This window comes from Syngnathus acus, chromosome 6 (genome assembly GCF_901709675.1).
Source record: "Syngnathus acus chromosome 6, fSynAcu1.2, whole genome shotgun sequence".
NCBI classification, from domain to species: domain Eukaryota; kingdom Metazoa; phylum Chordata; class Actinopteri; order Syngnathiformes; family Syngnathidae; genus Syngnathus; species Syngnathus acus.
In genome coordinates this window covers 9,028,508-9,045,110 of record NC_051092.1, presented here as the reverse complement: position 1 = coordinate 9,045,110, position 16,603 = coordinate 9,028,508, and the positions used below count along the sequence as shown (strand labels likewise).

Genomic DNA, 16,603 nt, shown 5'->3' with positions numbered 1-16,603 from the left:
CCATAAAAACAATTAATCCCATTCATCTAACATGCATGTTTTTGGAAAGCTGAAGGAAGCTGGAGTGCCTGAAGAAATCCCAAACAAGCACGTGGAGAACAAGAAAATCCACACACAACCTTAAACCGAGATCTGAACCTGAGCCCTCTCGACGGAGAGGCACCCCAGCTATCAACCAGTGTGCCGTCTGCCTCATCAAAGGTTTTTCCACATAACATTAGATCACCCTACCTTCATGTGATTATGTTTTAGCAAGAATTGGCTGCGTGAATGTAACAGTATCCTTACTATTTTGGTTGCAGCTTGCAGTGGTGTCAAGCATGACATATCATAAAGGTGTGTGGTATCTGGGTTACTTTATTCAGTTAGATGAGAGGACAAAATCAAAAGAGCTCTCAGTGAAATGCAGTGCACCACTGTACTTCTGTTTTTGAGATATTTTCATTATTTGTGGGTTTAGTTTGACCGATAAAAGCTTTACCATGCATTGCAATTTATAACGCTGACATTTCAGTAAAAAAATCCCACCTGTTGCTGAACTGAACCCTTAATTCATAAATATTACTGAATATAATAATATATTCCACAAAATAATAATAATTTATCAACAAATTGTTTGTGGGTTTAGTTTGAACAATAAAAGCTTGCATATTTGCATAATTGGGCCGAATTCCTCAACTTTGAAACACGGTGCTGCTCATCTGTAAATCGATAAATGAATAATTATTATCTTCTTTTTGTCTCTACTTCTCGATTGTTTTTATTCAGGAAAAAAATGCCGTGGTTTATTACCTTCTTGGCAAGGTGATTGCATTGTAGTGTTTTGCCACAGGAGGGTGCTGCTAACCAGTATTTTAAATCCTTCAAGACGGAAGCGGCACGTTGTTGAACCATCCTACTGTCATTCGTGAGTCCCAATGAAACAAAAGCCGAAGCAGAGAAAGTGGCAATTTTAAGCATAACTAAATAGCCACAAGAATGATGTGTTTGTACAGTGTGTCATGCAAGGTGCTCCTGTTGGTTCCATCACGAATCATGACGTCAGAATTGAGAAATCCAGAGGGAATCGTTGACAAACGAGACGGGAGGGGGTTCGATGGAGATGACAGCATAAGGATGACATCATGCCTACATCCTCACCTGCTATGTTAGGTACGCTTGTGCCGTTCATCACTGTGCGTGACGTCATTTCAGTTCATCAATTGCTTTTTATTACCTCCCGTCCTTCCTCACATGAGGGCGGTGTGCGCGTTTTGCTCTCGGGCTCGCTCACCCTGACTTTTGGGTCACTGAGAGGCACTGCTGCATCACTCTCCTCTTGGCAGGGTATCACCGCTCACTGACAACGAAAGTTGACCTCATCAAGCAGACGCACTGATTTAACGCAGTCTGAGCAATGTGGGGAATGTGCGTTGACTAGGTGATGTGAAGAGTCCCGTGGAGATAGTTTGACCTGGTGCGTAAACGCTGTCGATTATGATCATAGGTTCTGATCTTCCTTCAATAGGGCTATATTTTTCCTTATGCTTCTCTTCTAGAGCATTTTTGTGAAAGACATCTCCATGTTTTTTGTAACCGTGCCGTGAGGAGGAGGGGAGGAGCGAGGGGTGGAGTGTGGGGTGTAAAGTGGGCGTGTTTTGGTATATAATACTTCTCCCTCAGAAGTTTGGTCTGTCGCCTCGGTCTCTGGGACAGCCTCTCACACATCATCAAACTAACCAACCGGGGAAACTAACTCACCTGCAAGCACCCGACCACGTCAGACCAACCTTTTCATTCCTTTCTTTCTTTTTTTGTTTTTTTTTGTTTTGTTTTTTTGGGTGACTACTGCCGACTGTCATGGAGACCCTGCGATCGAGACCCGGACACAAATCATTTTGCCACACCTGCAGGACAACGGAGGAGAGCAGACGAAAGGTTAGCAATAATTAACGGTAACTTTTACACATGCATATTTTAATGACTGTTTGCACGTGGGTCATTGAATAAAATAAATGAATACAATGAGAAAATCTAAAATATCAATGCACAACTTAATGCAAAAGTTCAAAGTGCCATTATGCCATGAGTGAATTAGCATTACTGGCATTTCATACAAAAGACAAACCAGAAGGATTAAAATTTGGAGGTAATTTGGTGTGCCGGCTGGTGCAGGACTTGGAGCAAACAGCTGGTCTTATTTGCCGGCAGATAGGGGGCGGTAGGCGAGGGTCAGTTTGCTCAATAAAGGGTGCGCAAGGGGGACAACAAATGCTGAGTCTAGCTTTTCTGACTTAACTATCGAACAGCCGCTCTTGCGAAGTCTGGCATGTTGCGCAAGAGGTAAAACGGCACTTGTCTTGCAATTTTCCTCCACAATTAGCTCTTCTCCCTCCTCGGTGCCGAGTTGGGACCGTCGCATTTAAAAGCGCGCAGAAAGCGGACTGATTTTGTTTTTAAATTAAGAAATTAGGAAAAACTGCAGAAGTAATGTGTCGTTTTGAATCTGGGTGTAAGTTCACCTTGCGTGTATGTGTGTGCTTGCAGGTCAAGAAGATGTCCTCATCCAGCCGTTCCTTGCTCTTTGCACTGGCACTCACCCTCTATGCGGTGGAGATGACCTCGGCAGAGACCCTGTGTGGGGGAGAGCTGGTGGACGCGCTTCAATTCGTCTGCGAAGACAGAGGCTTCTATTTCAGTACGTTTGTGCGCGCGTAACGGTACTGCGCAATTGTGTGGCCTTAAATCATTTGCGTGCCTGTGCGCGTGCCCCCGCTAAAAAAAAAAGGGGAAAAAAAGATTTGTTTGCATAGCTGATACTATTTGCCTATTTGCTCCGTCTGGGCGTCAAACATTCATACACACACGCACACAAGAGAAGCGAAGAAGACAGCTGTGTCTCGAGTGTTAGTCCCGATGCGCACCACAGGCCTGCGCACCGCACTGTACCGCTCATTGCATATGAAAGGCCGGCGAGCCGTGAAGCCGCATACAACACAATGAGTTGCTTGTTTACCAGTAAAGTAATAGCACCCCAAGAGGCATACCAGTCACCACCACCCTAGTGTGCACAGACCACATAGACCACCGTGGTCCAAGGATGTTTGTGTGAGTGTGTGCTATTTTTTATTTTTATTTTTTTCAAATATATGCCAGATCATTAACTTGTGTGGCATAATGATGGCAAGACATGTAAAGCATTGTTTGCATTGTGGTGGATTGTTAATCCCTGAGTGGATAAACTGCGACACACACATACTAGATATTGGTATGCACAAACATACACACTCACAAAAAAATCTCACTTTTGACACACATAGGAAATATCTCTGAACATGGCTTTTTCACAGACCATTATCTAATTTGGATGATTTCTCCTCCCTAGTTTCTTTTCCCCCTTTTCCTTCCTGCAATCAAATCTCTCTTGTGTCTCGTGAGATTTCTCCAACATTGTGTGGGGCGCGGGTCTTCAAATGAGCCCTTTATTGATCGTTGACGGCATTCCCCCATGGAACATTGAAACACTCAGCCCCTTCTTCTTCTCTCGTGCTTTTCTTTCCCGTCATTACTCTGTTCCTCTTTTGATTTGCATTCACCTCCTGTTTTTCAAGGCTCACACACTCCTGCGCCGATTCCCCCGGGCTGTTTTCTCTACCTCTCTGCCCCTCCTCATTCTTGTTATCTCTGCTGACTTGACAAAGGACAAGGTCGCAGAGGAGTTTCCATTTTATGTATTTGCTCACCTAAGGGACGGGCTGGCTCGTCTGGCCCACTACATGCTGTTTACATGCGCATTTGCTCATTAAGGGACTTCCAGCCCTCGTCAGATTATCTTCTACAAACAAAAAGATTTGTTGCAGTTGGTCATAGATTTCCTGTTATCCTCTTTGCTGCGCTACGATTGTAATCCTGCAAAAACAACCTAGATCCATTTCTGAAGAGAGTGTGTGTTCCTTGCTTTAGGCCTTACGTTCTGTTTTGCGTCTCTCCGCAGGTAGGCCCACCAGCAGGGGGAACGCCAGGCGCACCCAGAATCGTGGGATAGTGGAGGAGTGTTGTTTCCGTAGCTGTGACCTCAACCTTCTGGAGCAGTACTGTGCCAAACCCGCCAAGTCAGAAAGAGATGTGTCGGCCACCTCTCTACAGGTCGTACCGGTGATGCCTCCATTAAAGCAGGTGTGCATCACAGCAACAACAACACAACAGTCTGGGAACCAGTGAAATCCTACTCCTCCCATCATGTTGTCCTCTGTTCACCTCTGCCTCACCCCTATATCCTTGACACGCTGTACAGACCGTCTTGTTAGATGATCTAATGATAATGTAAAGTGCTGACCGTCGTGGAAATCGTCCAGCCAGTGGTAGCACATTGTGCTCAAGAAAGGAAAAGCTCACACACTGACTGCTGGTCCGTGACGAAAACAATGTGTTCTGTAAGATTATTCGCTCATTACTCATACAACTGCGATTGCACCGGAACGTGGCATGCGTTTGGAGTTAAAAAAAAAAAAAAAAGCTGACAGAGCCCTTAGAGTCTCCCTCACACGTGCAGCAAATTGTCTAAGTGCTTCACTGAGGACACAAGAAGACACAGTAATGGCTGTGCTCCCGACCTTTTACAATCCCCTGCAAAATCCCTTTATGCTTGGTCATGTTCACGTCTCAGTGACAAGCAGTTGAATGAACGGTGCAATCGTAAATCCATAGGAGAAAAGTAAGCAGACCTCTAGTCCAGAGAGGGGGGGGGGGGAAACGCCGGTGGGGAATTAGTTTGGACATGTCCCTAGTTTGTCCGGGCAGGGAGAGTTGATGGGTACAGCCTGCTCTGAGGGCCAGCTGTTCTTAAGCTATTGAGCGAGCCTCAAGTGAATGAAGGGGGATAAACACTCTTCAAGTGGCAGGACCAAAACAAGCCATTCACATGGATCACTGGCTACTGGCGCATAAATTCCAGGCCCCCTGCTACCATTCCTACTTGTTTCTCATTCAGTGGTACTCAGCGAAACACCTAGCATTGTTAAATTTCCAATGTTTATATGGTCATTCAGTATGCAGCAGTTTAGCCATTCAGAAGGTTGTTTGGTGAGCGTTTGCGTGCCCCTCATATGTAGACGAGACGGGAGCCCATCCTTTTTCGCCGCTTGTTAAAGAGGCAGAACTAAGCACTTGTTGATAGCTTCTCTCAGTTGAGGAAACCAAAACAAGTACTGTTTGGAAGCCGGCCAAGGCTATTATGACTTGCCGCTTTGAGAATCACATTTGATCAGCCGCAAAATAAGCATATCACCCGTAATGAACTGACTCCATCTTCTCCCCTTTTCTTCTGTTTTTTTTCCCTTTATTTTGCCGGCATGCCGCAAAAGGAAGCCCAGAGGAAGCAGCATGTGCCCGTGAAGTATTCCAAATACGAGCAGTGGCAGAGGAAGGCGGCCCAGCGACTCCGGAGGGGTGTCCCCGCCATCCTAAGAGCCAAAAAGTTCCGAAGGCAGGCGGAGAAGATGAAAGCCCAGGAGGAAGCAAGCTTCCACAGGCCCCTGATCAGCCTGCCCAGCAAACTACCGCCTGTCTTGCTCACCACGAACAACTATGTCAACCACAAATGAGCCCGTTGCCAGCCCTTTGCACAGACAAGTGTTTGCAAGGACAAAAAAGCCTAGGGGATTATAGCTTTGTCTCTGACGTCATTTCTGTGGCAGTCCTCTTTGACCTCCCCTGCCCTGTCCGAGCCCCACGCCCCCACCCTCACCCCCAGCCCATTCTCATCCACCGCTTCTTGACCCTCTGCCCTCTTTCTAATACCCCTCAAACCCTACCGCCGTCCTCCGGAACACAAACATGTCTTCACATTCTTCCTGTCTGAACTTTTTTTCGCTAGCTCTTTCAGTCACTGACACAAAAGGATCAAACACAAGTGATGAACAAAAAGTTAACAATTCGGCTGAATGCCATTCAGGTGGACCCGTAAGCAAAACAGTTAATGGAAGAGAGCAAGAAGATGTGTTTTGCAAGTGTCAAAAGGACACCCAACGGAATGATTTTTTTTTTTTTTTTTTTTTGTCCTTGTGGAAGACGACTCAACGTGAGGAGAAGCTTGCATGACAGAATCCATTCCACATATATATATATTTTTTTTTTAAGTTTTTTTTTTAGTTTGCACCGCTACCTTTAAAGGGACTTCCACACTGTAAGGAATTATTTTATAAAATTAGATTCCTGTTCCAGCACCTTTTGATCACAAACAAAAAGCAGAAAAGAGTCTGCAAAATTGCACATTGCCACGGATTACGTCAAACTAAAGAAAAATATATGGCACTATTTTTTTATGAACAATGAACGTGTAGCTTAAAAAATGCCATGGTGCTAGCTTTGGGAAAGGACTCAAAGAAGAGGTTAAAAAGCACGTTTGTTTTTTTTGTTGAATATATTATTACTTTCCGTTTTAAGGAAAGTGTGACTGAAACAAAAGAGAGAAAGATGGGGGAGCTCCTGGCAGTGGCAAAGTCAAGGGGGAAGTGTCACTGAGAAACTATGGGGGCGAAGAGGGCATCAAGGCTCAAAGGAAGTGCTGGTGGCTGCTCAACACAAGTTTGCTGGCATACACGGGAAGGGGGACAAAAGACCCTGGCCCTGTCCCTCCTGTCTTCCGACCCCGAGGCAGATGGACGCAGGGAACTTAATATGGGACACTGTGGACTGCCTGGATTGGGACAGGACAAAAGTCCTGGGACAGTACTTCCTGTTTACCGTGGCTTTGCGGACTGCTCCGACAGGAAGTGTCATGGCACGGACAAGTGGGATAATTGAAGATTTTATTTTAGTTTGATTTTATTGTTTTCTTGTTTTCTTTTCATATCAACATTTCAACGAAAAAAGGAAACCCCTGTCTGTTTGTGGTACCATGACATTTCTGTTTTTCCATGTTAGGCATCCTCATGGTTATTTTATGATGTTACTTTACCGTTGTAAAACAAAAAGGCACAGACATTTTGATTCAAAGGGAAAAAACAGCAATAATGTCAACTAACATTTATTTCTTATTGTATATCAGTAGTATTCACATGCGTTTGCCCGAAAACAAATACTTGAATATATCTCTCTATACATATATAATTTTATATATATATATATATATATATATATGTATATATATATATATATATATATATAGATATAGATATATAATTAGTTTCCAGGGACGTTGTGTTATTTCCTATAGTCTGAGCTGTATCTTGCGTAATGAGCCGTCAAGCTTTTTTTGTTTGTTTGTTGGAATACAAATAAGGGCACTGTATAAAGGCATTATTTATTTTGTTATAAAATATATTTGAAAATTGGTCCAAATAATATGCGCAGCACTGATGCTCAACTGACGGATTTATTTTGTATGATCTCTGTTTTCCAATTGGACCTGTAAGGCTTTTTTTCTAGATGCTTTGTACCAAAAATAATGTCTTTTATTCCCCATTTCATTTGCCATAGTTACTTAAATCAATATTTTAACAGCATCATGTAGTCTGAATTTTGTTGGCATGTTATGTCACAAAAATAGTCACATACTCTTATTAAAAATGATCTGCATGGATCTTCAGAAACCTGTCAATGTTCCGAGGGAAACGGAAAGTATCAGTGAGTAACTTTATTAACCGAAACTGTTCAACATCAGTTGTATTCAACCCACTATGTTTTGAAGCCACTTTAGTATTGATGGCGGGGGAATGTCAAGACCTTAATTAAATAATGTCTTCATAATTGTACACGGTGTCCTGCCATCTTGTAAGGATCATCTTTTTTATGTGCCAGTGCTGCAAATGTCGTCATAAATAGTGTGCTGGTTGGATCAAATGTCATGAGAGGGTCTTAACTTGCGCAGTGCACCTTTACACTCATTGGAGATTAGCGTAATGGTCATTGAGTTGCTCCCTCTCTCCCTCTCTCCCTCTCTCTCTCTCTCTCGCTCTCTCTCGCTCTCTCTCTCTCTATCTGGATGGTTCTTCTAAATAATCTGACAATGGCCTTGATCTTACATATGAAGCATCACCTTCCATTCACGCAAGCATTATATGTTTTAATGAAGGGCTAATGCAGCCATAGGATTCGGGTAAAGAAATAAGCGCTCTGCAGGGAAGAGTGTAATAGTTCCTGAATATGACATAATTGTGTGGCGGAAGATAAGGAGTTGTTCTTTAGACCCTTCCATAATCATGTGGCTTACCACTTCCTCCTGAAATAGGTTATGCATCACTTAAATGAAGCAAGTTGAGGTGAATACATCAACAATACATCTAGATTTTTTTCTGTCAGATAGCATCCATATCCTTCTCTGATTATATTCTACTTTCGATGTGCAAAGAGACAGACAGTGCAATTATTATTATTATTATTATTATTGTTTTATTATTATTATTATTATGCTGGGACTGCATTCATTCACTATTGCAATGTTCAAACAGGCTACTCTGTTGTTATGTTGAAAGACAACCACTTCTTTTGCTAAATATGAAGAGATATCATGCCGAGCAATGGCAACTTCTTCTTTGTCACTCGCTCACTCAGCCTGTGTGTATTTTATTGATTTAACCTCCGCACGCTAGAACGTCCGAAATGCACAATTCATGTACTTTGATTTTTAACATCAATAAAAAAACATTTTATCAAACGTACAACATTCTGTGCATTGTCCACCTTACGTAATGGCTTGCTGCTTTTGCAAAATCTGCATTGTGTGTTCCTCCTGGCCTTTTTTGGACCTCTGTGAGAAGCAGTCAAAAGTTCTGTGTGGTGTAAATGATTTATCGTGTCTTGAGGCTTTCCAAAGAATTTTCTGTTGCTTTCTCTTGCTGCCCCTCCCCACCTTTTCTCCACCTCTGCCTGGCTCCATATCTGTCCTTCTGTTCTCTGCATAGTGATAGAACAAAATGTGCACATCACCACTCACGTAGTAGAAGGCAGGATGGCTGGATGCACTTCCTCTCCTGCGTGCCACACTAAATGTGGCCTGTCGTAAGCTCCCTCCTGCAGAGGCATACTACTAATGGAGCAAGTTCCCATTCTGCAGCTATGTTTGGAGGCCGACATGTCTTAAATTATCACTTGCATATTTGGAAAATGGCATGACCTGCTTTTGCAGATATGCATGTGCATGTATGCAGCCACCCATAGTTTTTCTGTTACTGGGCAGATTTACAGTGAAATGTCTTCCCGGAATGGAATAGTTTCTGGGTAATGTTTTATCATGGCGTTTACATTGGGTTGTCAGTGTTGTTTAATTTTACCATCATAGAGTTAAAGCCCGAAAATGAGAAATGCCACGTCCCTTTATTGCACAGTTCTGTTTCATGTCTGCGTGATACTGTGTGGCCTTCGTAAATCACATAAACTCGGCTTTCCACTGATTGATGTCGTTTTACAATGTCTCGTGCATGATACAACTGTCACTGCAAATTTTCAAGCTCCATGCAGGTGACTGTTCTCTCCAGCACCTGCTCTGGCCTCACCTCTTTGGGCCAGGTTGGACTGGTTCCCAAGTTTTTTTTTAAAATTAAGCCAATGTTATATTTCAGGACTTAGGTTGAGGAAGCTTTTAAACCGATAGATGCTAGATATTTTGTAGAATCCGTAGCACGGTGAATATTGTTTACTTAGCCAAGTTTTTGTCTGATTACTGGTTATCAATAGAAACATTTGTGAGATTTAAGATTGGATAAAACAAAGAAATGCAATTTGTGAGGGGCATAACTACGCTATGTAATGTTGGGTTAATTGTCAACAAATGCCTATGCACCTCTGCATGTACAACATTCATTTGAAGTACATACTATAACACCACCACATCATAATTCTAATAAATGAAGACTTCGAAAAAGACAGAGCAGTGCAAACCAATAATCTCAAATGACCACATTCATCCCAACAGAGAGGCCTCCTGAATAGCAGAGTGGAGTGAAGATGTGGGTGGCACAACTCTCCCAGGCCTGACACTGGAAACTGCCAAAGAGCACACTAGAGTTAGTTGTGGTTGGCTGGATGCACGGGATGCATGTAAGGCCGGGCCAACTATTGAGGAGCAGGGTTCGTCGAACCCAGACCATCGCAGGCCAGTGTGGCCACACAGGCCAATTAAGACAGGCCTTCTCTCTTTTCTTTTCCTCCCATAGGCTGTCTCTCTCTCATCTTCCCCCCCCCCCCGTCTCTCTCTCTCTCTGTCTCTCTGTCTCTCTCTCTCGTACTCCCTCTCTCTTTCTCTCAACCTTCACAAAGCATGCTAACACATTCCTCTTATCCCACTTTGCCTCTCTAATTGCAGTGGGCTGAAAAGAGGGATGGAGAGAGGGAAATGAGACTGAGAGAAAGGGACAGAGAGAGGGAAAAAGGGGGTCATACCACACACCCTAAATGACCAGGACAAACTGTACCGGCGGCCCCTGGAAGAGTCCACGTCGCTATGTGCAGTTTGCGTCAGGTGGATCCACAATGTGAGCATGAATCACCTCTCTGTTCATTTATTACACAGATATCAAAAGAATTTGGCTAATTTTCAAGAAGCCACGTATTCCGCAAATCAAAAATATCACTCAGTCTGAACCCTTGCATGGGCTCAGAGTATAAAGAGGGGATTGTATTTCTTCAGCGCCCCACAAAACGATCTAATTGTCGATTCTTAATCAACCTGTCTCTGTGTGGAGGCTTCCCAAATTATGTAACTGTTGGTTCTCATATATGTACAAATAAGTCGACGTTTTAGTTTTGTAAACTAGCATGATGAGAGTCTTGGAATTTCTCACTGATTGATTTAAAGCAAATATGTTGTGTTTCTAACCCAATTTTGGGGTGCTCAAGCACCCATAAATTGAATCGCACCACCACTAAGATTCAAGAGGTTCTATTTCTGTTGTTTTTGATGATCCCCTGCCTAAAAAACAATGTTACAGCTAATCCCTTCCACAAGTGGTCTCTAGCTCAAGACCATCACATCATTATCATTAGCAAGATTAGGGAAGTTCAAAGATGTTGTCGTAGCAATGGCAGCTGGAGATCCGCAACAACGTTAATGTTTATTGTATTTTGTTTGGAACAGTTGAGGATAGTTTCCACATTTTCTGGCCCTGACAGTCATTGGCCAGAAACTTTTTTTTTTTTTCCAACCACCCTCAGAAATTTCCAAAAAAACAACAACAGTCATATGTGTTTTCCCCACTCCCTATACCTCACCTCCCCACAAAACAGAAAATCCACAAACAATTTGCGGGAAATGAATTGCAAAATACATGGGGGCTCCCTGTATTACACAAGTCAATTTATGAATGAATTTTATATGTTCGTTACATTTCGTGTCAAAGTCCGAGATCCGTTCTTTAATACCGTAATTTTCGGACTATAAGTCGCGGTTTTTTTCATAGTTTGGGTGGGGGGGCGACTTATACTCAGGAGCGATTTATATACATATATATGTTTTTTTTCACTTTTTTGGGCATTTTATGGCTGGTGCGACTTATACTCCGGTGCGACTTATAGTCCGAAAATTACGGTACTTATTATCTAGTGCTGGTTTATTTCTGATGAAATGCATGTGTTGAGGTGCTACTGTATGAAAATATGTTTTCTTTCACCAAAAATGAAAAGGGTTACAATTTGTTTGTTTTATAAATCAAATCAATTTGCATTTGTTTTCAACTAAATAACCTTTATCAGATTTGAGGGTTTAGTCATAGACTTTCCCAAAAGTCTTATGCTTCCCTTTCACAGAAATTGAATTAAAATGTTAAAAAAAAAACTGTGATCTTGCCTGGCATCTCAAAACCCTTGATCTAAATAAATAAATCATGAAATCTAGTAAACGATGAAAAATGATTCCAGATTTGAAAAACATGACCAAAACAAATTAGTTAAGTTACTGTTTGTCCTTTTATAGTCTGCGTCTGACTGCCTAAAAAAAGAAGATGAAAAAATTACAAGTAGGAAACACACAACCCACTCACATACTAAACATAGATTGTTTTGGATGCTGCATCTTCAAATATTGCAATTTTGAGGGTTCTGGTGTCTCTGTCAACACACCATCAAACTGTCGGAGCCTTTGTGGATTTGACATGATGTGCGCTAGGCTGAATTGTGGAGGGAAGCAGTTTAGCCATATGAAATCACAACAGTAGAGGAAGTGGTTTTCTCTGCGGTCACCGGGTCACCGCATGATACCTTTCACTGGAAAACAAGGGGTCACAGCTTAACACTGAAAAATACTCTAAGTGTGATGTAGAGGCTTCCTGCTCTTCTTTTTCTCACAGGATCTCACAAGATTTTATAACAATGTGTGGTGGGTAAACAGTGGCTTACATGCATTGATTTTTTTAAAAGAATAATAAAAATGAAAAAAAAAAAAGACTAAAAGGTGTTTGCTTAAGAGAGAACTGATCGGCGGGGCACTTCTAAATGCACAACGTTGCACTTAATTGGACAGGGAGGTCAGCATCTTGCAACGTTTAAGGTTTCTGACTTTGTAACGCTAACATTATGCAGGTGGGTCCTTACTTCACTCTCCCAGGGCATTCATCATTGTTGCACGTCAGAGTCACAATGTGGAGGTCACCAGGGTACTATTTGGACTGTGCACATGCGCGCGCACACGCATGCACACGCATGCACACGCAGACATTTTTCTCAGGCTCGTTTCAGGATATCAAACACAAGACAGCAGAGGGAATTGTGGCTTCCATGATGTCAGCATCCAATGGCTCATTGAAAACATAGCTTTTCAAATAACAATACATAGATTTCGAGTGTTCGCCCATGTTGTGTTGGAAGAAGAAAATGAAGCAGACTACACAATAACCAAGGACACCCCCGTCTGTGTTTGAACAACATGTAATTTCAGATCAGCGTAGGAATTCCCATTGTGAGGGGAAAATAGCAATGTCTCTAAATTACAAGGTTATACCTGTCACTCCAAAATAACTTCCATTGAGAACATCATTATTATCATTTTTGTTTATAAACAACTGTCTATTGTAAACACATTTTGTGTACATCATATACTGTAGTTATTGTTGCCTCCTTAACAAGTAAAATTACCACACGGGAGCAACAATCACTGCCAACTTCTGTTCCGCATATCTTGCCAGTTTAATAAACCATACGCCGATCCCTGTGGATGTTATTATGTGCTTTTGAATGACAAGTGTTGACTTGGACCTCTGTACAACATGAGTGGTTGCCAGTGTGTGTAAGCAGCTGTCATTCTCTCTCTCTCTCTCTCTCTCTCTCTCTCTCTCTCTCTCTCTCTCTCTCTCTCTCTCTCTCTCTCTCTCTCTCTCTCTCTCTCTCTCTCTCTCTCTCTCTCTCTCTCTCTCTCTCTCTCTCTCTCTCTCTCTCTCTCTCTCTCTCTCTCTCTCTCTCTCTCTCTCTCTCTCTCTCTCTCTCTCTCTCTCTCACACAAACACACACATACTCGCACACAGACACACACACACAATGCTGAAGAATTTAAGCATACAGATACAGTGAAGGTTCCTCTCTTTGCAGCCAGATGAGCATTGTGGTTATCTTCCCCACATAAACAAGATAAGCTCCATTTTGTTGGCCCCCACCAGTCTTGGGGTTACAGAGTTCTTTCCCTTCTCCCTTGCTTTTCCGCTTCCTCTCTTTGCTTCATTTCCCCCTTGTTTTTCTCCCTTTTTGGCAACTTCTTTGAGCAGGATTCGGCATGTGTTTCTGAAGACAGCCGACAAATAAAAATATCATTGCTCAAAATAATACAAATATTTTTTTAATGATGATTTCATTGTGAATTTTGGCTGCTCTTTTGTGAGTAGATAATCAGCTGATCTCATAGCCTATGCGCCACCGCGCACACACATGAGCGCACATGCATAGGCAACACTCCACAGAGGAGTGAAAATATTGGCTTAAGAAGGGCACTGCGTCTGTGCCATTTGGCCGCTTCAAGCCATTGTCTGTTGAGACATGCCATGGAAGCTGGCAGCACTTGTTTGTGTATGCTGTGCCATCTTTTAGCCCAAGACTGTCAATTTCATTCTCATGGTTCAGTAAGGACTGCACAAATACCACAAGTGAAAGACAATGCATGAGTGTGAGAGCACTTTCATATATAACAGCAGCGCCGCCAGTCTGGCAAACACAAGTGATGGCAGGTTGGCTGCGAGAGGGCATAAATGTATACCAACACAAAAAAACGGGCAAACAGAGAAGAAAATATACATTTTGCTTACACATGAAGATGTAAACAAAAACAAACTTGTGCATACAGAGTGCGTTTGTGTTCACACAATTCCACTAATGATGGGTGGCACTATGATGTTTGTGTGTGCTCCCAAAGAATTGGCATTACTACTTGGACCAAATCTGCAGCCAACAGCAGACTATTAACAAAACGTTTTCTTTGTTTGCCTTTTCCCATTTTTTTTCTTCCGTGGCACCAAGCAAATAATGGTCTGCTTATGCCAGACAGCAGTTTGCAGATTACAGCAGTTTGACCCTGGAACAAATCATTACTAATATTTTTTTGTGGGCGGATGTGTTTCAAAATCTGATCAAATCTGAAGATGACCAATTTTCTATACCGCTTGTCCCCACGGGAGTCGCGGGCGTGCTGAAGCCTATTCCAGCAGTCATCGGGCAGTTGGCGGGCGACACCCTGAACTGGTTGCCAGCCAATCGCAGGGCACACAGAGACGAACAACCATTCGCACTCGCGCCTAGGGACAACTCTAAACTGGTGGCCAGCCAATCGCAGTGGTCTAGATCCATAAAAATAATATTTTTGTGTCACTGTAAGAATATAAAATTTTGCCTGGGCCCTGCTAAGAGAATCAATTCCTTTTGTATTATCTCTCATTGCACAGCGATGTTCTCAGAGTGAGCTACATAAATTCCACGTGTACTGACAGGTAAGCAATAAATCTCCAGAGGCTTGCTCCCAGACAGACCTTGTGCGTACACAGTGTACTAGGACTTGTAACTGTAGGCTCAAGGGGAAAAGGGCTGGGTTAAAAGGTAATTGCTAAAATGATGAATGCAAATCTATGATGATTATGGGTGGCAGATTGATGCAGGGAAACCTAAAAATAATTCATTGTAAAAAAAAAAAAGATCAACTGAACAAATCAGTGTCAAACTGTCACAAAAACCTTGATAAACTGCACAAGCAATATTTTCAATAAGCTTCCTAATCACATATCAATAGCAGTAATAGTAAATATTATTATTGATACGACTAAAAAAACACGGCAACCCCCTGTATTTATTTATTTTTATTAACAATAAAATGTTCTTGATTTTAACCGAACTTTAATGGTGAGTCACATGGCGCATGGAGAAAGTGGAGAAAGAAGTGGAGAGGGGGAAGACTGCTTGAAAAGCATGCCACCTGCCACGAGGCAGCATCATTACATAGAAACGCTATCTCTTCGAATTCAAAAGCTAAGCAGAGCTGCTGAATTAGCACATATTAGCATCAACTAACAGATGGTTACTTCTCACTTCTAATAAGAGGCAATTTTCGGTGATGTTGACGTGGAAGTGTTGGTGATCGTGGGGGGGGGTCTTTTGCATGCACCATATGCAAGGATCTGCTACACTAATTGGCAAGTGTAAGTCATAGGTTGGTGACAAAGTGCTGCCTCCGCGAGTCACACTCTGGTCTAGTAATAGCAGTTCGCCCCTAAAAGCAATCGAATGTGTAGTGTGCTTTAATTCTCCCTTGGGGTGTTTTGAAGAGCACATGTAAAAGACATATTAGCACACGTGAAAACTCTTTGGAACTGTGAAACATGTGCGGGATGTGCCCTCTAAGGCATTTAAATTTTCTTCATTCCTAACTGTCAGACAAGTGTAAAACAGAGAACTGCAAAAGCAATAAAACCAGTCACGAACATGTAGAGGAAGGCTTCTGCTGAAGCTTTTTTTCCCCACAACTTAACTTCCATATGCAAATCTTTTGTCATTACATGCTTCCATCACTATCACCCTTCTGTGAAGTCAGTCCTTGAGGTACTCACTAAAGACTGTGGAAATCTGGATTTATGTGTATTTTGCCAGTATCATGTCATGTTAGTCTCTGATTTGGCGTCTTCGTCCTTGCCCTGATAGCGGCAGAAAAATGCTTCAAGTTTGAGTTTGTCTGACGTCAGCTGTTAGCCCTGAAGGTTTGGCCACCTGCGGCCCTCAGTGCGATAAACAATGGGAGCTGCTCAGTTCTCACTTCTGCAAATTTTTGTGTGGAACAAACTGTACCTGTCCATGAACTCTGGTCTCTTTTAACACCTGTAGCTGCGTAGACATCTGCTCTCACTGTATTAGGAGCATCTGCTGGTTAGTGGGAGAGTGGCAGGAGCTGTGGGAGGTTCTGCGCCGACACTCTGAGTAGCCTCTCGATTACTTTACTACAGGTCAAAAATAATATCGGAATAACATGAAACTTTTGAACGAGTTCATTTTGGTGACAAAAATGCACAAAATCAGCTCTTGCAATTAACGTTGGTTTACTTTAACAGTTTTGTGCGACCCTTTAATGGTTGGTTTTATGCATGAAAACTCTTGCATCATTTAAGTTGTCCATCCCTGCAGCACGGAATGTAAAAAGCGAAACTGAAAGCTCGACTGCTCTCGTTTG

At 42.5% G+C, this 16,603-nt stretch overlaps 1 protein-coding gene across 1 annotated transcript; it reads left to right on the top strand.

Annotated features, from left to right (window-relative positions):
- The first annotated feature begins 1,657 nt into the window (after positions 1-1,657).
- igf2b (insulin-like growth factor 2b) lies at positions 1,658-8,639 on the top strand. Its single transcript, XM_037254658.1, has 4 exons — positions 1,658-1,917; positions 2,527-2,677; positions 3,974-4,155; positions 5,343-8,639. Exons 1-4 carry the CDS (start codon positions 1,840-1,842, stop codon positions 5,580-5,582), a joined length of 651 nt encoding a protein of 216 aa, XP_037110553.1. The 5' UTR covers positions 1,658-1,839; the 3' UTR covers positions 5,583-8,639.
- Positions 8,640-16,603: the final 7,964 nt, after the last annotated feature.